Source organism: Panthera tigris, chromosome C2 (genome assembly GCF_018350195.1).
Source record: "Panthera tigris isolate Pti1 chromosome C2, P.tigris_Pti1_mat1.1, whole genome shotgun sequence".
NCBI classification, from domain to species: Eukaryota; Metazoa; Chordata; class Mammalia; order Carnivora; family Felidae; genus Panthera; species Panthera tigris.
The window spans coordinates 4667933-4692806 of record NC_056668.1 but is presented as its reverse complement, the minus strand read 5'-3'; the positions used below and the strand labels follow the sequence as shown (position 1 = coordinate 4692806).

The 24874-nt window shown below is 52.7% G+C and overlaps 1 protein-coding gene and 1 long non-coding RNA gene across 7 annotated transcripts in view; one reads left to right on the top strand and one right to left on the bottom strand.

Annotated features, from left to right (window-relative positions):
* Window positions 1-928: 928 nt before the first annotated feature.
* LOC107180397 lies at window positions 929-6480 on the bottom strand. The gene is made up of 3 exons (XR_001511166.2): window positions 6312-6480; window positions 2801-2910; window positions 929-1547 (listed from the first exon to the last, which is right to left on the bottom strand). It is a non-coding gene; the product is annotated as an uncharacterized LOC107180397 (long non-coding RNA).
* Window positions 6481-16823: 10343 nt separating this feature from the next.
* The window catches only part of BACE2 (beta-secretase 2), a 94301-nt gene continuing 86250 nt past the window's right edge, over window positions 16824-24874 (top strand). For all 6 annotated transcript variants that reach the window (XR_006222150.1, XM_042998938.1, XM_042998937.1 and 3 more), the window contains exon 1: window positions 16824-17114. Coding sequence is in view for 5 of the 6 variants with exons in the window: in XM_042998938.1 (XP_042854872.1) it covers window positions 16824-17114 (291 nt within the window). In the remaining variant the exon portion in view is untranslated. The remainder of the gene's footprint in view (window positions 17115-24874) is intronic.

Here is a 24874-nt window from a genome sequence, read left to right as displayed (position 1 = left end):
CCCGTCCACGGAGACACACACCACATGCCTCACGGGCTCTATTTGCCCCAAGCACATTTTCGCAGAGCCTCCTGGGATATGTTGGAACTCCAGAACAGCCCCCAGCAGTTAACCATGTCCAGGGAAGAAAAGAAGGCAAGAACGAGCAGCCACCATCAGGCCAGGAGGTTGCCTTAATGGCATCAGGGACAATCCATCAGCCTCCGAGCTGGTTCCAACGTGCAGACTGGCGCCACACGTTCTTGAGTTACCAGTGTAGGATCTAACCCCCCACGAGCGCTCAGATCCCAGACCAGCGGGAGCCAGTGGGCTGATGGCCCCACACCCTGGCCAGCCCAGGGCTTCCATCATGGGGACCTGGACTCTGTCACCTTACGATGGCCTTTGCCCCAATTCCCGGCCGCACGCCCCATGGGGCAAGCCCCTTCTTGCACATGCATCATCCTTAGCTGAGCACGTGCCCCCGTTTGTCGTTTGAGGAGACACTGCTCTGGGACAGTTCCCCCGTGTTCTCCTTCGCTTGTTCCAGGAACGGCCTTCCTTGTCCTATTCCTGGGCTTGGATGTTGTGCCTTCTGGCTTGAGGAGGCGAACCCGGCTTCGGGTAACGGCCGGACTCGGCCGTGCTTCTCAGGAGGGGAGAGAGCGAGCCGGGCTGGCGCTGCTCTCTGGGAGATGTAGACAGAGGTAGTCCTGGCCGGCAGGAGCCGAGGATACCTCTGCAGAGGTGACCGGGGCCCAGCAAGGGGTCTCCTCACCTGTAGGGCGATGGTGCGGGGACCTTGGGCCTCTTGTGACAGTGGGGACACATAGGCAGCTCCTCTTATAGAGTAAGAGCTCCACGGTCACTAGCGAAGCCCTTAACGATACTGTTCACCATGCCTCGCAATATTGTTTTCCAGATATCGTAGAATACTCATGCAGTAGAATATTTTATTCGGGCATTGGAGTAATTCATTCTTCCTCTCCTCTACAGACGCACAGATACCGGAGCCCCGGTGCCTTCCTTAAATGGGTGTAGGATGTTACATTGTGCAAAAGGCTCTCGGCACGAGATCACCCCGCACCAGGTGCCTCCCCAGGGGTTACCGACTTAACCCCTCTGCCCCATAATTTCCTCTTCTGGGACACCGGGTCGATGGTTTGTAAATGACGCGGTAAAGGCGAGGCCCTCCAGTAAACGCTGGCCAGCCTCCCAAGCCCGCCTCCGTCGCACGGGTTCTTGGCTTTACTTCAGATGTTTGCACGTAGGGCCGGTTGGCCTGGTTGATAGAAGATACCCGCTCGAGCCTCAGAACGTGCCAAGGAGTGAAAAGCGAAGAAGACAGCTGGGCCACGTACGGGACAGATAAACAGACTGGGAATGGGCCCATATGCAATGTAGTGCGTCTCTGTTTTCCCCTTCTGCTTCCTTCCCGGCAGGATTTCCAGGCACGCGGCACTCTGGGTACACGTAGCATCTTCCTGTGTTCTCTCCCGCGGCAGGTACAGTCGAAAACCTTGTACCCGGAGATTCCATGACCAGACCCCCTCACAGAGCTTGCGTATCTTAATTCCAAAAGAACATAAGGACTTTTTATTTTATTTTTTTTAATGTGTATTTCTGAGAGCAAGAGAGAGAGAATGCGAGCGGGGGAGGGGCAGAGAGAGAGGGAGACACAGAATCCGAAGCAGGATCCAGGCTCCGAGCCGTCAGCACAGAGCCCGACGCGGGGCTCGAACCCATGGACCTCGAGATCATGATCTGAGCTGAAGTCGGACGCTCAACCAACTGAGCCACCGAGGGGTCCCAAGGACTTTTAAAAGATTTTTTAAAGTATATAAAGTATACTTAAAGTGTATAAGACAAATGTATATCATATGAGAAATTGTCAGAGCGAGAAATAAATAGACTTAAAAGAACCATGCCTTAGAAAAGTGTTTCCTGGGCCGCCTGGGTGGCTTGGTCAGTTAAATATATGACTTTGGTTCAGGTCATGATCTCACAGTTCGTGAGTTCGAGCCCCCCATTGGGCTCTGTGCTGACAGCCTGGAGCCTGCTTGGGATCCTCTGTCCCCCTCTATCTCTGCCCTTCCCCTGTTGGCCTACCTCTCTCTCTCTCAAAATAAGGACACATTAAAAAAAAAAAGGAAAAGTGTTTCCCATACAGAACCTGTGAATCAATCGCATTTGTAGGAACGTGTAAGAGAGGAGCTAGAGAATACCCTTAATATTTAGGGAGAAAGTGGTGAAAGATTGTATCACTCTTCCCCCCAAAATTAACTTTCCACGCCCACTCACTTGAAAATCACTTAAGGGCGCCTGGGTGGCTCAGTTGGCTATGTGTCCAATTCTCGATTCCAGCTCAGGTCAGGATCTCACGGTTTGTGGGTTTGAGCCCTGAGTCTGGCTCCGTGCTGACAGTGCGGAGCCTGCTTGGGATTCTCTCTCTCCTCCTCTCTCTGCCCCTCTCCCACTCCCACTATCGCCCACTCTCTCAAATAAACATTTAAAATAAGCAAATAAAGAAATATTTAAAAGCAAATCACTTAAACTCCTATGGCGTTAGTTATTTATTTATTTTGAGAGAGAGAGAGAGAGAGAGCACAGGAGAGTACAAGTGAGGGAGAGGGTCAGAGGGACAGAGAGAGAACTTCAAGGCTGGACCACGCTCAGTGCAGAGCCCCGCTCGGGCGGGACTCGATCCCGTGACCCTGGGATCATGACCCCAGCCCAAATCAAGAGTCTGACGCTCAACTCGCAGAGCCCCCCAGGTGCCCTCCCCCCCCAAGACGTTATGTTTAATAAAAGTTTTATTTACCAGGATATTCTTGTTAACATCTGCAGGAAGGAAGGGAGCAAGGCTCCCTCAGCAAGATGTCCTCAGCTTGTGCTTCTAGCCTTTTCTTGATAGTCTTTTCTTTTGTTCTCCTGCCAGAAGATGAAGAACAGGTTCCAACCACGGGTGCTGGGTCCAAGGTTCTGCCTCGTTCTAGAGTAGAGGGCCTCGCACCCCACCAGGAGGGATGCGGCCTCCCACTCCCGAGAGCAGCCGGTGGTGCACCCAGCACAGCCCACAGGGGCCAAGAGGACTTCTAAGGACCACCCGGGGAACACGATATGCTGGGACTCCAGGAAGCAGGAGAAGACCTGGGGGGATCTGGGGACCCCTGTAATTCCTTCCTTCCTTCACTAGTTCAATAAATATGCGCTGAGCACCTCAGCGTGCCAACCTCTGTCCTGGGCCTTTGGGATGCGTTGTACACAGAACAGGCAAAGACTGCGGCCCGCGTGGACCTTATGTGCTGCGGGAGGGAGGTGTGCCCCAGAGAGAGACAGGGGACGGTGGATTGCAAAGAGAATGAGGGACTCATCTGTATGGTTTATTATAAAGTGTAAGCGCTATGGAGGGAAAGGAAGAGGGAAGGAAAGGAGGGAGGGACAGGGGATAATAGGAGGGGGTAGGGGAGAGTGAGGAGGGAGGGAAAGGGTTAGAGGAAGTAAAGGAAGGGGGAGGGAGGGGGAGAGTAAGTAGGAAGGGAGAGGGGTGAGGGGCAGGGGTGGGGAGGAGGAAGTAGGGGGAGTAGGGAGAGGGAGGGAGGGGGTAAATTGAGGAAGTTGGGAAGGGAGGTTGCCACACAAAATGGCAGGGGAGCCTCAGGGTCTGGGGGCCCCTGGGCAGGGTGGGGAGGGGGCTGGCTGGCTGGGACTGGAAAAGAGAGGGGCACCCTCTGAGCAGGGCCTGTGGGAAGTGAGGGGGTGACGTGTGGGGGTCGTCACAGGGGCAGGTCCAGAGGGAGCGGAAGAAGTCCCCACTGTGACCGCCATGTTGAATTGGAGGTGTCCCATTGGGGGCAGCGGCCGCGGGGTCTCCGTGTTGGGAGCTGAGGCAGAGACGGCTGGGCTGAGCTGGTGACTCCTGCTCACTGATGGGCTACTTCAAGGCCACCTTCTTCAAGGTTCTGGGAGAGCCCCACAGGGCGGACCAAGTACCGCTTGGAGCCGGCATCTCCTGGGCTTGAGGCCCGAGGACAGAGGGAAACCGGGGCAGGGGTGGCAGACAGTCAGGAGAAAAGAGACCGGAGGCGGGATGGTCAGCCCTGGATCAAATGCTACCGAGGGCTCAGGTCAGGCGGGAGCCCCCAGACTCCATTCTGGGGCGCCGAGCCAAAAATGATTTTCATAACCTTGACTGTCCTTCCCTGGGTTGTGCAAGCCCGTCCCCAGGGTCCACACGTGGTTTCCATCAAGGGACTCCATCAGGCTCAATGTCCCATGTGGTGACAACGGGTCCTCAAGGATAGGAACTTAGTTATTTAGCCTCCACCTTCAAGTACAAAATGCCCCGGCCCAAGGTTATCACCAAGAGCTGGAAAAATAAAAACACTGCAGCCGTCACTTGCCGGAAAGGCGAGTTCACCACCCAATGGCGACATTCGGAAATAGAAAGCAGCCAGCCTCCAGCCTTCCAGAACCAGTAGGGCAAGATTGTTTCCATTTCGTGACTGGAACGCTACTGTTCCCTGCCCTTGTAAAGTACAGATGCATTAGAGGATTTTCTTTCAAAACCAAACCCCCACTGTCCCAAGTGACCCAAGGGAGGGATGTCCAGGTGAGAGCCCCAGGTGCCCGGGTCTCTGGGAGCGGCCACTCTGGCCCCTTTCTCCACATCAGGCAAGAGTATGGGTGGGCCTTTGCTGGAGATTGGATGGCTGAAGGGAGCAGCTGTGTACCTCGTTGGCTTGTCATTCAAATCCTGTGACTATGGTTTAAAAACGAATACTTGGGGCACCTGGGTGGCTCAGTCGGTTAAGCGTCCGACTTCGGCTCAGGTCATGATCTCATGGTCCGTGAGTTCGAGCCCCGCCTCGGGCTCTGTGCTGACAGCTCAGAGCCCGGAGCCTATTTCAGATTCTGTGTCTCCCTCTCTCTCTGACCCTCCCCCGTTCATGCTCTGTCTCTCTCTGTCTCAAAAATAAATAAACGTTAAAAAAATAAAAAAAATTAAAAAAAATAAAAACGAATACTTGCCGTCCCGCTGTGTAAACAGGCCTCCATCCTGCTCTTTGCAGGAAGCATAACTTTCCTGTGACTTTCTTGTTGGCTCTGGACTCGGCCCCCACCCACCTGAGGGGAAAGAGCCCCAACCTTCCAGAAAAACAGCAAACGAACCCCACCCACCATAACTGACCCAACCCAGCCCTGGTCAGCCAGGCTCCAACCCCACCCTCTTCTCCCAGGGCTTCCGGAAGGTGGCTCCTTCCACAGGACCAGGCCCGCACACGCCCAGAAGGGTACATTGAAAGAGTTTCTGGTAACCTTTTTTTTTTTTTTTTTTTTTTAAAGTAAGCTCTATGCCCAACATGGGGCCTGAACTCATGACCCCGAGGCCAAGAGTTGTATGCTCTACCGACTGAGCCAGCGGGCTCCCCAAGTTTCTGGTAATTTTTCATAATGACATCACTGAAATCCTAGGTTTTTAAATTAAAAAAAATTTTTTAAATATGGTTTGGCCTATGTTTTCCTATCACCATCAATAACAACAACTGTAACGGGGCGCTCGGGTGGCTCCGTTGGGTACGCGTGTGACTTCGGCTCAGGTCGTGATCTCACTGCTTGTGAGTTCGAGCCCCGCGTCGGGCTCTGTGCTGACGCCTCAGAGCCTGGAGCCTGCTTCGGATTCTGTGTCTCCCTCTCTCTCTCTCTGCCCCTCCCCTGCTCATACTCTGTCTCTCTAAAATAAAAAAAAACGTTAAAAAATTTTTTTAAATAAACAAAATAAAATAATAGCTAAAGTGCTTAAAATGTGCCAGCCCCGTGTGAGATGATTGGCATGTGTTGTGTCTTAATTTCCCAGTGTCCAACGAAATAGGCTTTATCTCCCCCCTCGAAGACGGGGAAGGCCGCGTCAGGAGGCAAAACAGATTCAGAATTCAGTCCCAGTGTGACCAGGGTGGTGTCCCTCCCTCTTCAGATAACCTTCCCCACCCTCCCGGCCACCAGCCCCACCCGGCCCTGCCCCACCCAGGCCAGACTTAGGCCTCTTCCTCCTCCTTCCCCCATTTCCCACCCCCCTCCCGCCCAATTAGGAGAGCTAGGTGAAACTTCCAGCAGTTTGGTTCTCCACCAGCCTCTTCTGTTTCAAGAATTCTTTCTCAAGCGTCACACGACTCACGTCTTCTGGTCATATTGTCCACAGCTGTCCAGATTCAACCGCAAGCTCAACGCTACCCTAGGTCACTCTCGCTTGTACACCTCCCCTCCCCGCACCCCGTGCTGTCCTCCCCTCCCTCCCGCGGGAAGGACAGAATCTGGGACCGATCTCTTTTTACCTTGGGTGCGTTCTGCGCCTGTCTCCCGCCACTCGGTATTCGAGAGAGGAGCCCCTGTCGTGGGGCACACAGTGCAAACAATTTCCTGTGTATCTTTGGAATTCCCAAGTGCCTTTTGAAATCACCCCACCCAGACGTTGGGGAACCCTTGTGGTCTGACGTCTGCAGCTCAAGGAACTCTCGTAGGTGTCTTCACCTCCGCCAGCTTCCTTCTCCCTGGACTTCTGCAAAGTCAAAGACAAGATCTGGTGGGTTTCCCTCGGTCGTAAATACTGCCTTTCGTGGCTCTCCCTCCCCGGCCCTTTTGCTCTGGGGTTGTAACAATTCCCCAAGTTACGAGAGTTATGTTGACCGGCTGATCTAGCACAACGGGCTTCAGCTCTCTCCTTTCTGCCTGCTGCTGTCCCTACTCAGCTTTTCATTTCTTCTCAAACATTATGCCTCTTTCTCCGAAAAACTCTTCTTGGAGCTCCAAGTGCCCATTCTTTTCAAAACAGTAAAATCTCGGGGCGCCTGGGTGGCTCAGTCGGTTGAGCGTCCGACTTCGGCTCGGGTCACGATCTCGCAGTTCTTGAGCTCGTGCCCCGCGTCGGGCTCTGTGCTGACGGCTCAGAGCCTCGAGCCTGCTTCACATTCTGTGTCTCCCTCTCTCTCCGCCCCTCCCCTGCTCATGCTCTGTCTCTCAAAAATAAACATTAAAAGAAATTTTTAAAAAATAACAAAAAAAAATAATAAACACAGTAAAATCTCTTCTTTCCTTCATGTAATAGGTTCTGAGACTTCCCTGAGGGGGAAACAATGTTAGCTCAAAGTTAGCTCAGGAAGTATTGGCTCCATGGCCCTCTTTCAGCCAGACTCTCCTCGTGAGTCTGGGAGCTTCTCATTGTCTGCGCACGTAAGCAAACGCTAAGACCGATGCATCTGGGGGGCTAGCCTGGACTCTCTCTGTAACCAGTGGGGGTCTCCAGGGGAGGGCGGAGAATGAACCTGGGGGTGGGGTGAGCTGACATGCTTCTCCTTGGAAATGGTGCAGAGACAGCATGGAGACAGGTGGGCAATGGCTAAGAGCGGCTGCCATTTTGAGCCCAGCGGGTGGTCCTGAGCCCTTGACTCTGCAGGCAAAGGCTGCCGGCCACCCTGTGCGCAGCACTCCGATGGGACTTCTGATGTTTCTACTGAGTGCTCCCATAGCTGCTCCAGATCTGCCCACCCACCCTTCCAGCCTCCCTCTGCTGATGGGACTCCAGGCATGTCTCTAAGAGGTCACAGGGAAACACCAGAGAAGCTCTTGGCAGGGGCCAGACAAGCTTGGGCCTTTCGGGGCTGCCCCAGCCTCCCTCCCCCTCCTTTTTGTTATGGGATCCCCATGTGACCTGCAGCCCTGTCCTCTCCCCTCTGGGTCCTGGCTGTTCACTAAGGGACCTGCCAGGCCAGGAGTTGTACCCCCATCCCCCAGCAGGCAGCCCACAGGGGCAAGCAGGTCAGATGTTAGGCTTGGCTACTTTAGGTACAGGGAGGGCCCTGCCTCTTTGTGGTCTAGGGGACCACCTGCCTTCTCCTCCAACCCTGCCCGGACCACCCACCGTGGGCCGTCGTACCCTGAGCTTGTTGGTTGGGGATGGGGTTCTGTACCCCGACCTTGAGGGGGTGGTTTCCAGGCCACATTACTTCTCCTTCCAGCGGAGATGACCCAGATCTGACTGACACTGGGAGCAGGGGGGGAGGGGGGCAGAGACTCGCCTGCCTCTTCTCCGCACCTTCTTCCTTGTTTGTCTCCTCCACTGCCTCCCTTCTGCACCCCTATTCTGTGCTCCGACAAACTCATAAATCCACACAGAGGACAGTCCCGTTCTCCAAATGGCCCCTGTCCAAACAGATGCTCGAATTTGTCTTCCTCCAGACTTTCACTGCGAAAGGGACGCAAAGCGGCTTTCAGAAGCTGACCAAAACAAATACGACACAGTAAAGAAGACGTCGTCTGTGGCCACCAACCCGCTTCTGATTCCGCCACTCAGGGACTCCGCCTGCCTTGGTGTTAATATCAATGAATCGTGATGATGTAAAATTCCAAGTACGCAGGAGAGCTGTGAACTCCGGAAGGATGTTCTGTGGCATCTGTCCCCCCACCCAGCATCACCTGTGGGATCCCAACCAAACCCCAGTCTCCAGAATGAGGACTGGAAGCGGTTCCCAGAACAATGGGAAGGACGGAGCCCCGTGGTTACAGAGAGGGAACGAGGCCATTCTGACCAAGCCCTGGAGCTGAGGAAGGCTGACAGCTCGGGTAGGCACCCCCCAGATCCCAGAAACACACAGCCCAGGGGCAAGTCTTAACATCCAAGACATTTTCGGGGAAGGTAAACGTTGACTGATCCCTACCTAGCGAGTACGCCCACATAGGTTGTTCTGTGCCGTTGACTCTCACGATGGTCAAATACACACCTGAGCAGAAAGAACCATCATTTCGTGAACCACAAAGAAAAAGATATGTTACCATTACCCCATGACATGAGGCTTTCTTATCACTTAGGGGTTTTGTTTTGTATCTTTGAAAGAGGTTTATAGTCCTACTTGGCCATTCCTGTGTGAACATAAAATATAGGTGAAATAGACTGGTGAGTTATTCCTTTCTTTAAATTTTTAAATGTTTATTCACTTATTTTGGGAGAGAGAGAGAAAGAGCTTGAGCAGGGGAGGGGCAGAGAGAGAGACAGAGAGAGACAGAGAGAGACAGAGAATCCCAAGCAGGCTCCACGCTGTCAGCACAGAGCCCGACGCAGGGCTCGAACTCACGAACCGTGAGATCATCACCTGAGCCGAAACCGAGAGTCAGACACTTGACCTACCGAGCCACCCAGGCGCCCCAGGATAGTTGGTATTTAAAGGGAAGCCTGACGTGAGTCTTATTTCCTCCTGTGCTAAAATGTGCCTGATTCGTCCCTTTGAGAAGGGAACCTCGTCCAGGTAGAAGAACCCAGGCTTCGGCGGCTGGCGAAGGCTTCAGATCCAGCTCATCGTTGTCTGCTGGGATCTGAGGCAGATCCTCAGCGCCCCCCACCGCGGCACGGACACGGGACGCCTGCCCCGGAGCGACAGAGGACGCAGTCAGCGCCCAGGACGCGGCGGGACCTCAGCGCCGCTGTCCTTCGCTGTCCCTCCGAAACGGGGACATCTGCCCTGCCTGCTTGTCACTGTGCAAGAGTCACATCGCTGCGAAAACTTAGCGGCAGTGAGTGGGCACTGAGCACACGGAAGGAGCCGCTGTGCACCTGTCTGGACAGCGCTGGTGAGTCCTACCCTCTCCACGCTAAATGCTAACTGCTCCCTCTCTGTGCCCCTTGTCCCCTCCTCATGGATTCTTGCAGCAGCCTTCTAATCGGTCCTCCTGTCTCTGGGCTCACCACCACCCATCTCTCCTCCACCTGAGCTGGAGTCGTGTTTCCAAAAAGAAAATGTATTTGTGGTGTGACCTTGCTAACCTGTCATCTCTGATGGAAGGGGCTATTTGTCCCATGTGGCTCCAGCTCTGATGTGGTCAGTGGCACAAAGGACGGCTCAGCATGTCTGTTAAACGAGCCACGGGGATGCCTTCTGCAGGATCACCTGGCCCTCCTCACCTTCTGTACGCTCCCCGGGCCCGTGTTCTGGGGTCCTCTCCAGCTGGACCATCCTGTGGTCTCTCAGAAAGGTCACATGATAAGGAGCACAGGCTGTGAGGTCTCCAGAATCTGAATCCCAGTCCCACCACTCAGCAGTCAAATATCAACTCCGGGGGCGCCTGGGAGGCTCAGTTGGTTGAGCTGCTGACTCTTGATTTTGGCTCAGGTCACCATCCCAGGGGCGTGGGTTGGAGCCCCGTGTTGGGCTCTGCGCTGGGCCCGGAGCCTGCTTTAGATTTTCTCTCTCCCTCTGCCCCTCTCCTCTGCTCGCACGATCCCTCAAAAAAAAAAAAAAAAAAAAAAAAAAAAGAAAGAAAGAAAGAAAAAGAAAAAAACCCACACAAAAAACAGATCATCTCTGCCTCCGTATCTCATTTGTAAAATGAGAATGATCATGGTGCCTGCTAACACTTATTATTAGGAGTATATATTTCACTGAGAGGACTGGCATGTTTTCTGCCAACCGATACTATTTTGAAATAAATCTCGTTTCATTCATAAATATTGCAGCATGTCTGATCTAAATAATATCTGTTAAACACACACACACACTCTCAATGCCATTACTCTAAAAATATTACTCTAAAATACTCTAAAAATATCAATAATAGTTCCATAACATCATCCAACCAGTGTTCAAATTTCTCTAATTGTCTTACAAGTAACTTTTCCTTTTTGTTTAGTCATGAGCCAAAGAAGATCCCTGTGCTGCAAATGACTGATAAGGGTCTCGGGACTCTTTTGATCTGTAACAAGACTTGGCAAACTTTCTGCAAAGGGTTAGACGGTAAACATGTTAGCCTTCGAAGCCACATGGTCCCTGTAGCAACTACTGAAACAGACACGGCTACGTTTCAATAAAGCTTTATTCACAAAAACAGGCAGCGGGGCTGAATTGGTCCCCCGATGTCATGTGCCAACCCGCGACGTAGAGGCTTAATCAGATTCGGGTTCGATTTTCCGGCGAGAACATTTCACTGGTAGCATTGTGGACTTCCACAAGGAAGCACGGAATGCTGGGTGGTCCCTCTGCTTTGTCTGTGAAGTTCTCAGCCAGGGATGCTCAGTGCCCAGATCCGTTACCCCCTTAAGGGCTGCTCAGTGACAGTGTTCCAAGCCCATCATCTTTCTTCTTCGTGCATCAGCTGCAAACCTTCTGTGAAGAGAAGTTTCCCCTCATCAATTATTTGGTTATACTGAGGTGTAGTTTGTACAGGAAAGTCAAGACAATAGATGCGTGATTCTTTTCCCTCTCTGCCGGTTTTTTTTTTTTTTTTAGCTTATTTATTTATTTTTTGAGAGAGAGAGAGAGAGGAGAGAGATTGAGAGAGAGGCAGAGAGAGAGGGAGAAAAAGAATCCCAAGCAGGCTCCATGCTGTCAGCACAGAGCCCGACCCAGGGCTTGGTCCCATGAACCCTGAGGTCATGGCCTGAGCCAAAATCAAGAGTCAGATGCAGGGCGCCTGGGTGGCTCAGTCAGTTAAGAGTCCAACTCTCAGCTTCGGCTCAGGTCATGATCTCGTGGTCCCTGGGTTTGAGCCCTGCATCAGGCTCTGCGTGGACAGTGCATAGCCTCCTTGGGATTATCTCTCTCTCTCTCTCCCCCTTCCCCTGCTTGTGCTTTCTCTCTCAAAATAAATAAATAAACTTAAAAAAAAATCCCCCCCCCCCAAAAAAATAAAGGAGTTGGATGCTCAACCGACTGAGCCACCCAGGAGCCCCTCTCTGCCAGTTTTTGAAAATAACGCATTGGGTTCCTTAGCATGTTTCCAAAATAATCAATGTACTTTTTCAAAGAACACTGTGATCGAATAGGTTTCAAGATAATTGAAGTGTTTTGAGCCATTGCAGTTACCACTTCGGATGCTGTTTGAATCGTCCAGGCTCTGCCTTAGCTCTGGACAGAGCCTCCAGAGCCGTTGATTACAGCCTTGCTTCCTGGTAAGACAAGACGCTCCAGGGTCACGATGCTCAGTTTCGTCCCCAGACCTGGGATCAGCCTTCTCTGGGGAGCCACCTTTTGCTTTACGGGGAGAGGGTGGGGGATGTGATATTCAGAAGCCCTAATGTAGGCACTACAGATGTTCATCGTATGTAGGCGTTTCCAGTAGACACAGCAAGGCTTCTTTTTTTTTTTTTTTTTAAGTTTTATCTACTTATTTTGAGAGAGAGAGAAAGTGTGAGCAAGGGAGGGGCAGATAGAGAGAGAGAGAGAGTCCCAAGCAGGCTCCACACGGTCAGCACAGAGGCCGATGCAGGGCTCGAATTCACGAACCATGAGATCGTGACCTGAGCGGAAGTCAGATGCTTAATAACTGAGCCACCCAGGTGCCCCAAGGTTTATTTATTTACTTTTTTTTAAGTAAGAACGACCTCAGGAGTACCTACTGGAATTTCCAAATCAATTCAGGACCACAAGTCTCCAGATCTCTTCAGTCGGACACCTTATTCCCTTTCTCCCATGCTCTATTTCCTGGTTCACCTGGGGAGCTTTTAAAACCAGCCGTTCCTAGGGGCGCCTGGGTGGCTCAGTCAGTTAAGAGGCCGACTTCGGCTCAGGTCACGATCTCGCGGTCCGTGAGTTCGAGCCCCGCGTCGGGCTCTGTGCTGACAGCTCAGAGCCCGGAGCCTGTTTCAGATTCTGTGTCCCCCTCTCTCTGACCCTCCCCCGTTCATGCTCTGTCTCTCTCTGTCTCAAAAATAAATAAACGTTTAAAAAAAAAAAAAAATTTAAAACCAGCCGTTCCGGAGGCCGGCCCCAAACCGACTGCCAGGTGGGATCCCACAGGTGCCTCACGGAGCAGCCAGGCTTGGTGCCCAGGAACCAGTGCTCGGGGCCGCCCGGGGGCTGGGTAGGAATAAAGCTGGAGACCTGTCTACAAGCCCGTCCATCCAGGAGTGAAGCTCTGTTAGGGTGAGGAGTGCAAGGAGGTAGAAGTAGAGATAAGGAGGCAGACAGCACCTTCCAGAAGGGTGGCTGCACAGGGAAGGAGATAAGCCAGCAGCCTTCACAAGTGGGGTCAAGATGGGTTTTACCAAAAGGGAAGTGGGGGCTGTCTGCATGTTTGTAAGTTTCTGAGAAGGAACCATGAGGCAGACAGAAAAGGAAACCACAGGATACTAAAGAGATGAGCTGATAAGATTCCCCTGGGCCGTAGGGGGTTGGCGTCTTGCTCCGTCTGGGAGGCCCTGGGAGAGACACAGGGAAGGGCCCTTTGATTCTCCGAGTATGGTCTGACCCTTTCAGAGGGCCCTTTAGCTCAACGCTATTTTCATGATGACGGTAAAGTGTTACTCGTCTTTTTCACTTTCCTTCGGTTCTGCGGGCTGGGTGGAATTTTCCAGAGGTTTCCGAATGGACGGAACGCAGAAGCGTATATGAGAATCCAGCTGCCTCCCGTTAAGCCAGATAAAGAGACTTGCAAAAATGCAAAATAATCATTCTTCTCACTTTTTGAAAAAGTTCGTTTTCGTTAAAATGGTATTTGATGGGGGCACCTTGGGTGGTTCTGTCGGTAAAAGTGTCTGACTTCGGCTCAGGTCATGATCTCAGAGTCTGTGGGTTCGAGCCCCGCGTGGGGCTCTGTGCTGACAGCTCGGAGCCTGGAGCCCGCTTCGGATTCTGTGTCTCCCTCTCTCTCTGTCCCTCCCCTGCTCACACTGTCTCTCTCTCTCTCTCTCAAAAATAAATATAAAAAAAAAATTAAAATGTTATTTTATGTTGTTGTATAATGGGTTTGTTACATTATTTTTTAAGTGCATTATTGCATATTGTTAACATTTGTTTTAATTCCTAATTTGGTAATTATTGATAGGTATGATCTACATAAACAAAAGTTCCTGGGGCGCCTGCCTGGCTCAGTCCGGGGAGCGTGCCACTCCTGATCTCCAGGTTGTGAGTTCGAGCCCCACAACTCGAGATGGTCTAGAGATTACTTAAAAATAAAAAGAAAATCTTAAAAGATTTTATTTTTAAGCAATCTCTACACCCAGTGTGGGGCTCGAACTCACAACCCCCAGGTCAAGAGTCGTATGCTCCACTGACTGAGCCAGCCAGGCGCCCCTAGGGTCCTTAGTTTTTAAGGGAGTAAGAGGGTCCTCAGACCCAAAAGTGTGAGAATTGTTGGTATAGAAGGAGCTCAGAGTTAGTGCTAAGAACCAATGAACGTCAACAAACACATCGGTGACAATCTTCGTGACCAAGCAACACGTATTCCTGGAAGGAATCCTTGGTGGGCTCCTTGGGCAGGAGGGCAAGACCCTTTCTCACCCTCAGCTGTGCCAGGCATTTCTGGGTGAGGACGTTTGCTCTTTGCAAGGAGGGGTGGGCCAGTCTCACTCGTAGGCCTCGGTTTCCCCACCCAGAAAGTGTGGCTGAAATGGTGGCTCTTACAGAGATTCTTGGGGAATGCTGGGATGCTGCAGGGGTGTGAGGGGTCCACCTTCTCCCTGCCGCTCACCAATGCTTTGGGACACAGCTTCTTTCTTAGAGAAGGGCTTCGGGGAGTGCGTAAAGAACCCCTAATTAGCTCCGGAATGACAGGCCTGCCACATAAGGTTCCAGGGAGAACACCTGGGAGGCAAAACTATTGTTTCCCAGACCCAGGCTGCACCCTCGTTGTGAGTAGGGGTCGGGTCCAGAACCGCGAGACCATTCGTAACAGGGACGGCCACGGGGACAGTCATCAGATGCCGTCACTTCAGCCCTATTCGTTTCTGAGAAGACCGCTCCAGCGTCCATGAAAACTACATGAGGTCCCCTGTGACCAGATCTTAATGCGTCTGTTTCCCCGTAAACTTAAACTGGTGTTTTCAAAGTGAAAAGCTCATGAATGCTCACACTAGGCGGGGGCCGGAGTCCCACAAAGGACACACCTTAATTAGACTTGATTTTCAAAATTTTCCCTGGTGGTTTTTAATTATGAGAGCAAATGTCTCTGATGTTGAACTTCCAGTCAGGTAGCCCCTATGCCAACGTCCTTAATAAATTGCATGTGCTTTTTTTTTTTTTCCCCCAAGGTTGTGTTCTTCCGACAACTGTCTGCACTTCTTTTTGGACCCCCTCAAGACTGGACACCAAGGAGTATAAATAATCATTCTTTAAAAATTATACTTCGTCTACAACCTTGAATTCGAAATGTGAATATATGAATATAATAGCTCTGGAATTACTATGCAGATTTATGGGGATATCAATTTAGGTTATATCACAGGCCCTACTAGGCCTTTCTTTTTTGAGGCTGGGGATTTGTTAAAGTTGGGATACAGTCTGGGGAAAATGTGATTTTTATACGCACAACCGAAGATCTCTGACATATGGGTCTCTTGCAGAGCGAGACCTGATTCTAAAATCGAGAAGACAGGAATAAAAATCAAATCTTGGCTAGAAGTAGCTGGAAATTACAGCGAGGAGCGAAGCTTTGCTCCAACCTTCCCACTGTTTGAAGACGGGCTTGTTTGTTTTTTAAAACAGCCGGCATATTTCAGCTGGAGGAGGTAGAAAAGATTCGCCTGCTCCTTGTTTCAGTGGAAATCAATGGACCTTAGTTTGTGTAACTGTTACCACCCCCCCCCACCCCCACCCCGCGTTTAGTACCTAAAATAAAATAACCCTCGTTGCTGGCACTGCTGAGCCCCTTCTTTGGTCTTGGTGTCTGCGGCTAAACAAGTATTAATTAGATAATCCGCCGGGAGCTGGCGGAGGGGGAAGCGGAGGGTTGAAAGGCAACGTGCAGCTTTGGCGGCCCTGATTTTTGCATCGTGACTGCAACTCGCTTGGTGGACTGAGGGAGTCCTGGGGGAGGTGAGGGAGCAGCTCCCGCCAGCTTCCCATCTGCATTACGGACAAGCGTGGGGCGGAGAAGCCCAAGCCCAAAGCCAGAAGCGGACACCACCTCCCGGGCGGTGACGGTGGGCGCCAGGGGGAGCCGAGGCTCGGGCAGCCAGCAGAGGCATCCAAGCCCCATCCCCTCCACCCCCAAGATTCCTAGGGAGAAGTCTCCAAAGCTCTCGCGTCCTCCCTGCCTCCCCCACCCCCGCCTCCACTCAGATTTCTTCCAAATCTGCCGGGGGGCCGGAGTGGGGACAAGGAAGCGGGAGTGAGCAGGCATGGGGGTGGGGATGGGGGTGGGTGTTCAGCGCACGGAAAATGCCCAGAGAGGCAGCCAGACTCCGCCGGGCTGAAGTGCTGCGGGGAGGAACTTGGCGAGGGGAGGCGCTGACTCCTGGTGACGCTCGCGGCTCTTTGACAATTCCCCACTCTCCTCTCTGACCCTCCACTCACCCCCCCCCGCCCCTGCGGGGCCCCCTCGCGCGCGGGGTCCCGGGGCCAGTTCAGGCCCTTGCTGCCCCTTTAAGGGTTCCCGAAACTTTCCCCCTGGTATCAGATGAGCCTCGTCACATCCGTTGGCCGTAGCAGCGGGGCGCGTTCCGAGGAAATTCGGGACTCGAGTTTCCCGGGGAAGAGGCGCGGCCCGAGACGAGCGAGGGCGGGCGGGGCGCGTCCGGGGCGCTCCCGCGGACCCCGCACTCCGCCGTGACCTTGGCCGCGGGGGAGGGGCCCGGCCCCTGCGGGGCAGCCGCCGCCCGCCAGAGGGGGCAGCGGCGACCAACTTGCTCAAGTTGGCGGCGCGGGCTGGGGCGGCTCCGGCTCCGGCGCCTCCTCCCGCTCCTGCAGTCCTCCTCCCGCGGTGCTCCTCCCAGCCGCCGCCGCCGCCGCCGCCGCCCGCCCGCCCCGTGCGCGCCCGGCCCTGCCCGCAGCCCCGCGCCGAACCTCCGAGCCGCCGCCGCCGCCGCCGCCACCGCCGGACGGGACGGGCCGGGCCGCGCGCGCCCCCCGGGCCCCGCCGCGGGCATGGGCGCGCAGGCCCGGGCGCTGCTGCTGCCGCTGCTGGCCCACTGGCTCCTGCGCGCAGCCCCGGCGCCGGCCCCCGCACCCCTCACGCTGCCCCTCCGCGTGGCCGCGCCCACCCCCGGGCCCGGGACCCCCGCCGCGCCCCGCGCCGCGCCCCGAGCCGACGGCCTGGCGCTCGCCCTGGAGCCCGCCGGCGGCGCGGCCAACTTCTTGGCCATGGTGGACAACCTGCAGGGGGACTCCGGCCGCGGCTACTACCTGGAGATGCTGATCGGGACCCCCCCGCAGAAGGTAGGTTGGTGGGCGCTCGCCCGCTCCCCACCGCCCCTGCGGTCCCCCAGGCTGCAGCCGCGGGTTTCCCGGGGGGCCCGTGGGGGGGGGTGGGGCGGGGGGCGCCCGGCGGTGCCCGCGCGCGGCTTAGCGTCGCCCCCGACCACACGCCGGCAGGGCAGAGCTGGGGGGCGGGGCGGGACGCCGAGGGGCCCCCGCCGGGCCGGGAGCGGGGCGCGCGCCCTGGGGACGCGGGGCGGCCGGGCGTCCTGCCCCGGGGCGCTGCCGAGGGCGTGCGCGAGTGTTTCAGAACTTGTGCGTCCTCCGCCCCGAGCCGCCGGGCGGCGAGCGCCTCTAAGGGGCAGCCCTCCTGGCGAGCGGGCAGCCGGCGCCGTGGGCCTCGGGCGCGATGCCGAGGCCGCCAAGGGGCTCGCTTCGGGTTCCTCTTCTGCTCCCCACGATCCCCCCACCCCCATGCTGTCTCATGGCCACGGGAGCCCGTGGCCGGCCCCGGCGGCGCAGCGCCCGGGGAGAAGGCTGTGTGCGTGCGCCCGGCGGAGGGGGCCGCGTGGCCGCGTCCCTCTCCCGGAGTTGGCGCGTTGGCGTGCTCTCGCCGGTCCGGCCGCCCAGCCTCTCTGCACCGAGCCCGGCGGCCGCACACGTGGCTGCCGAATGTATGAAAACGCAGTCCGGCGCCTGCGGAGCAAACGGGGGCTGAGCCAGGCTGCCGGGGACCGAGTGGCCTCCCGAGGACAAAATAAAAATAAAACCGAGCGGCATTCTTTTTCTCTTAATCTGATTTTCATTTATTAGCACTTTTTTTTTTTTTTTTTTTTTTTTAATTTTGTAACGAGAACCCAGTGGCCCCAGGCTCGGTAATCTGAAGAACAGGAAAATTTCAGGAGTCGAGTTGGCTCTCCTCCTCCTAACACATTACCTAATCCAAGTGTGATGTGAAGTCAGGTTTTTCTTATCAATTGAGTACAGTCTCAAGATACTTTATTTTTATTTTTAACGTTGTCATTTGGGTTTTAATTCAGCTATGATTCCCCCATAAATAGAACATACTCATGACTTGGGTGTAATTCTAATTAAATTATTCAAGACTTTTCTGAAGAGGAAAGATGCGCCATGCTAATTCTTTTAAAAAAAGAAACTCTGCAGAATAACTTCTATACTTGCTTAATTAGTTTAAAAAAAAAAAAAAACAAAACCCTTCAGAAATGTGTTCAGCTCAAAACTTTGACTCTGCTTTTTGCCTTTCGTCTAAGTGGTGGCTCCCGGGGTGGATGGTGGGGAGGGAGGAGGGGGAAGGAGTCAGCTGAGGAAGCTTAACTTGACCGCAGAGGCTGGTGCTGGTCAAAGCCACCACGTGAATACTCCAGCTGGTAGTGGGAACTTTGTACTTTTCTGCCTTCCCAAGATTTCTCAAGATATTGACGATCAACCTCTTTTGTGGCCTAAGGATGATGTTTTGGGACCGGAAATGACTCTCCCCTTGGGAATGTGTGCCTTGAGGGCAAGAGCTCCTGTTAATTTTTTGAGTGGAAAGGAATTCTTTGTACTGAAGAAAAGATGAGGGCAGTTTGGGTGCTGTGATAAAAGGGGGTTTGAAGTCTGCCTCCGGGGACTAGAAAGGGGATGGGGGAAAAAAAAGTCTCAAGAAAAGCTTAAAAAAAAAAAAAACAAAAAAAACTTTTCTCTGGGGCTCTCACAACAAAAACTTTCATAAATGATAGCTTTTCTTTATTAATTAATGCAGTGACCTTTCCTTTATTTTATTATTTTTTTAAGTAAGCTCTGGGTCCAACGTGAGCCTTGCACTCACAACCCCGAGATCAAGAGTCGCATGCTCTACAGGCTGAGCCAGCCAGGCGCCCCAGTGACCTTTACTTTAAAATGATGAAGTTTAAATAACAGGAATGTATTGAATGCCTCGTGTTTGTATCCTTACCTTGGCCAAGGGAGTAGTTCATTCAAGGTTATGTCTCAGTTAAAGATTAGCATGTTTCCAGGGAAGGCTGTTTTTAACAATCCAGATTTAATTTTTACATTTGACGGGGAATGAAATATTCTGTTCCTCCTTCTTGGCCTGATTTAGTAATAAGCTGTTTTATAGCAACATCCGTGTGTACGATCTTTCCAAATGCCTACTATAGGTGTTAGTGACAAGTGCACTGGGATTCATTTCTTCCCTGTCTCCTCCCGAAATGTCTCTGGCCACCAGCAGGGTGTTTGCAGCAGGCCCTGGGGTGACTTCTGAACTTGGAGTGAGGTTTCCTGCTCTATTAATGGCCAAGAGTTATGCATTTATTCTCTGCTGATTCTCCTAAGCCTAAAATAAAACTTGCTTAGGTGGAGAGAAAAATGAAATTGTAAATTCAAGCATTAAATAACCAAGAATTTTTGGAGAAGTAACAGTCGCAGATCGTTCGGAGGGCTCCCCTCGTGGCAAGCAGCCTGCTGCGTGTCTCACGGGTGCTCTCCTTGGGGGTTCTCACAACCACCTCCCAGTTCTGATGCCCATTTAGGGGATGGGACAACAAACCTGAGGAAGTTGAATGGCTGGCCCAGGGGACGGGACAAGAAAGAGAGCCAGAAATCGGGCCCAGGTGGCTGGAGTCCAGAAGCTGAGTTCCGAACCACTGGGCCCCTGCCTACCTGCTCCCTTTCCTTCCCGCCTCCTTTATTTTACTTTTCCCTTTTTAAAGTTTGTTTATTTTTGAGAGAGAGCAGGGGAGGGGCAAAGAGGGAGAGAGAGAGAGAGAGAGAGAGAGAGACAGAGAGAGAGAGACAGAGAGAGAGAGAGAGAGAGAGAGAGAGAGAGAGAGAGACAGAGAGAATCCCAAGAGGGCTCTGTGCTGTCAGCACAGAGCCCAACTTGGGGCTCAGACTCACAAACTGTGAGATCCTGACCTGAGCCGAAAAAGCAAGAGCCAGACGCTCAACAGACAGAGGCACCCAGGCACCCCTCCGTTTCCCTTTAAAAAGAAAAATTTGGCCTCCAAGTACCCTCCCTGTCCAGCCAGAGCTCCCTGGACCTTAAACCCCAAGGTGTCAGGGACTTAATAACGTGACCAAAGAGGGACTCCAACCCCCGCGGCCCCTTCGTCCTTTCCCTTCCTTCAGGGCGACATGATGAAGAGTTGGACCCAGGTGTGCCTGGGGGAGAGCCACAGGTCAACAGGAACCAGAGCCACGCAGGTCCCTGCTCTCCCAAGGGAGAGCCAACTGTTGGACACGCGCACACGTGCTCGGTCCCCGCATGCCTTAATCAAGAACTGGAGGGGGGGGGGTCTGTCGTTCTGCCTGACACTCTTCAAGACATCACGGGCATCTGCCCCGAAGCCCATGGGAGAGCAGGACCACATGGGCATGGGGATGCGGGCCAGGTGTTGGATACCATCATGTGACCTCGTTTGAACAGTAGAGAACCCGCCTCTGCTTGAACCATACGGTTTGGTCGTATTAATAATAATGGCATGCTAAAATGATGATAATTATAGCAATTTCCATTATTTAAACAAAAAAAAGGCTTCCATGCTGACACGATAAACCCACTGGAGATGCTAGGGGGTCTGCAGCTCTGTACCTGGTAATGGCCTCAAAAGGCCTCCGGGGTTTCTGTTGAAGGATTGTTCTGTCCTCTCTCCACCAATAGGGATGAAACAGACAGAAATACGATCTTCATACTTAACCATTCGAATGTAAAGAGCTACAAAATTATTTTGGGGACTCCCATTTTAATCACGGCATGTTGGCTTATCACTTCTTAGTACACAATTGTTTGGAAGACTTTGGATTGAAAATATGTGCCAAGGATATGCAATTTAGGAGTTTGTCTTTTTTAGAACAAGCAATCCAGTGTCCCTGAATTACATTAAGCCTCACTGCAGGCAAGGCTGGAAAAAGGGATGGGCACCGAGAATAAGTGTTGTTGTTTTTTTTAATGTTTATTTTTTAGGGAGAGAGAGAGAGAGAGCATGTGTTTGTGCGTGCAGAGAATAGGGCAAAGAGAGAGAGCGAGAGAGAGACAGAAATCCAAGCAGGCTCTGAGCTGTCAGCATAGAGCCTGATGCGGGGTTCAAACCCACAAACCGGGAGATCATGACCTGAGCCGAAATGAAGAGTCGGACGCTTAACCCACTGAGCCGCCCCGGCGTCCCCCGAGAATACATTTGCTGGAACACAATGAGATGGTAAATATTACGGACAATGACGTGTCTGGGGTTAAAAGAACAAGAAAGTCAAGGCTAGGTTCCCACCAGCTTCTGTGAGTGAAAGGTGCCAGCTCCTGAGCTCTAGAGAAAGAGTTATGATCCAAGTCCTCCTGCGGAAGATGGAAAGGCCAGGCCGAGACATCTGCGCAAAGCACCTTAGAGGGACCGTCTGAGAAGTCGCTAGCAACTGTTAATATTAATAGCCAACCTTTATTTCAGGCTCACTGGATGTTGGGCCCCACGCTAAGCATTCTGCACAGGTCACCTCCTCTAATCCTGCAAACAGCCCTGCGAAGGGCGGGTAAGTGACTTGACTTAGTAGTTTTCAGATGGAGAGAGCGAGATCCCGAGAGGCCCAGCAATCTGTCCGTGGTCCCACTGGTGAGAGGCCCAGCTGGGGTATCGATCCGTGGGGTCTGCCCAGCTCCCCGGGCCACTACCCCTCTTTTGCATCTGGACTTTCAAAAAAAATACCTGGGTTTTGCGGGGAGCCTCCAGGACGCTGTGGCATCACACACTCGTGACCGAGGACAGGCGATCGGCCGCCCTGTGCTGCCCTGCTCTTATCGGTTGGCGATCTTTTTGAGTTCTTAGTTTCCTGCAGCTGCTGTGACAAATGGCCGCAAACTAGGTGACTTTAAACAACAGAAATACATTCGCTCACTGCTCTGGAGGGCGGCCATCCGGAATCAAGGTGTCGCCAGGATCCCGTTCCCTCTCCTGCCTCCCCCAGCAGCCAGCCTCTGCCTCCGTCTTCACAGGAAATCCCCCGCCGTGTATGTCTCTGTGTCCAAATTTGCTGCTTCTTAGAATGACACCGGTCATCGCATTAGGGTTCACCCTGATCCGGTCTGACCTCATCTTAGTGTCTTCACATCTGTAAAGACAGGCGCCAGGGGTTAGGATTTCTACATAATTTTTGTGGGGGAAACCGACTGAGCCACCCAGGCGCCCCAGCGGGACACGAGTTTTAATCCAGAAGTTCATTCTGAGTTTGTCATTCTGTGTATTTTCTTTCATTCTATCCCATGTTTCAGTTGCCAATAATTTTATTTTTATGTATTTATTTATTTTTAAATGTTCATTTATTTTTGAGAGAGAGACAGAGTGTAAGCGGGGCAGGGGCAGAGAGAGAGGGAGTCACAGAATCCGAAGCAGACTCTGGGCTCTGAGCTGCCAGCACAGAGCCCGACGCGGGGCTCGAACTCTGGAACTATGAGATCATGACCTGAGCCGAAGTCTGAGGCCCAACTGACTGAGCCACCCAGGTGCCCCAGGACTCAACATATTTTTTAAACATTTCTTGTCACGTTGCACAAATTCTCGAGTTGCCAGAATCATTGCCTAACTTGAGCAAAGTCCATTTGTGTAAGCTCGGATCGCTGGTATTTTAAATACCTATGACTAAGAAATACTCATGTTGGGAACAACAAAGATGTAAAAGGCTTGAAAGCTTGTATTTCATGTTTTAAAGACTATAAGGCATGTGTCACCCGTCTTTATTGAACATATTAGATACAGAATACACACCTTTCACTTGTAGTACTCCTACCTGTCATATCTAGCCCTTTCTCAACTTCTGACTTCCTTTGTTGCAGATAGGTGGGCTTAACCTCCTTTGGGCTTCCTGCTTCTTCCTGGAATGATTGCTGGCGTCTCCTAACTAAAACTTGAAAAGGGGAGGTTTAAGGTTAGCTGGCGAGATGAGTGATTTCTCCACGGTGGTAGTCCATGCTGTGTTGAACCCGAGGACAGGAGTTTCAAGGCGGTGGCTTTTTCCCTTCCCTGTGGCGCCTGGCAGCCCTTGGGTTTATTTTATATCACAGACACGGTATGAGCAGGTCAAGCCTTTGGCCCGGGTTTCGGGGTCCACCTAGGCTGAGCGTGGGGGTTGGTGGGCGCTGACTTTTGCCCCAGCCCCAGGCAGAGTGCAGCAGGAGTAGCTGGTGCGTCCATTGCGATGATGTTAGAAATAAGCCCACCGACCCAATCAAAGGAGGGATGCGGAGGGGCGCCTGGGTGGCGCAGTCGGTTAAGCGTCCGACTTCAGCCAGGTCACGATCTCGCGGTCCGTGAGTTCGAGCCCCGCGTCGGGCTCTGGGCTGATGGCTCGGAGCCTGGAGCCTGTTTCCGATTCTGCGTCTCCCTCTCTCTCTGCCTCTCCCCCGTTCATGCTCTGTCTCTCTCTGTCCCAAAAATAAATAAAAAACGTTGAAAAAAAAAAAAAAAAAAAAAAAAAAAAGGAGGGATGCGGAGACTCAAGCACAGTGAAGCGAGGCTTTAATCAACGTTCTTGCAAGAACAGGTGTCTGATGGACAGGCACACTCAGGGCAGTTACAGCAGACAATTTATCTCCTCGCGTGCAAGTCCCTCCCCTGGTTCCTCATTGGCTGAGCACTACAGAGGTGAGGCCCTCCCTGGTTCCTCATTGGCTGAGCACTACGGGGGGTGGGGGGGTGGGGGGTGGTTACAGCCTTACCGGGAAGTCGCCTATGCCCACGGAAAGCCAAAAGTGGTCTGGTTGGAACAAACGTACATTCCCTGAGGTGACACAGAGACTTTCAGTCCCTCCTCCCTTTGTTCTTTGGTGCATGCTCATTGCAAAGCCCCCGAAAATAAGCCCGTGAGACAGAGGGGGGAAGAAGAACCAGAAGTGAAATGTCTAAGGGTTTGGGACTCCATTGTGGGGAAGGGGGGTTGTACATATTTCCAATAGGTTATAAACCTACTATTTAACTAGACAGCATGGCGTTTATTTGGTATTTCTTTAAAAAAATTTTTAAGTTTATTTATTTAGAGAGATAAGAGAGAGACTGGGCAAGGGGCAGTGAGAGAGTGAGAGAGAGAATCCCAAGCAGGTTCTACACTGTCAGTGCCAAACCCAATGCAGGGCTTGAACTCACAAACCGTGAGATCATGACCCGAGCAGAAATCAAGAGTCAGAAGATGCTTAACCGACTGAGCCACCCGGGGGTCGGTATTTCTAACAATGAATCCTCTCCCTTCTCACAACGATGGGCACTTCTGTCTCCAACCCAAGAGCCTCCTTGTATGACCAGCAGTGAGGCCTCTGCTCACACTTGGCTCCATTGCCATATGCCATGGATTCCTCCGCTCACTCTGTTCTGCTTGCCCAGCCTGGGTTCGATGTTGACCGGGGCTCATCGTATGCTAGTGACCGTGGATACTACCTGGAAACAGAATGGCTGTGAGGCAGGTGGATGGCCCCGCTTAGCTTCTGTGACATCGTGTGTATTTACGTCTACCCGTATTTACAGGTAGAGTATGAGTAAGGGTGTGTGCCGGTATCCTGAGCTCCTTTCCTGAGCCGTGGAGAACTGGTGTGTGATGCATGGCTGGATTGGCCACCCCTTGGGGGTCCTCTTCTGGCCCAAACGGACGATTTGATTATTTATTTATTTATTTATTTATTTTTTGCCCATTGCTGTTCGGTAGCTTTTTTCGCCCCTGGGATCCCCAAAGAGGACAAAATGCTCCTGGCTTGCTGGTGTGACCACATTCAAGACACTCAACTAGGAGGTTTGTTTATCAGTTTGTGC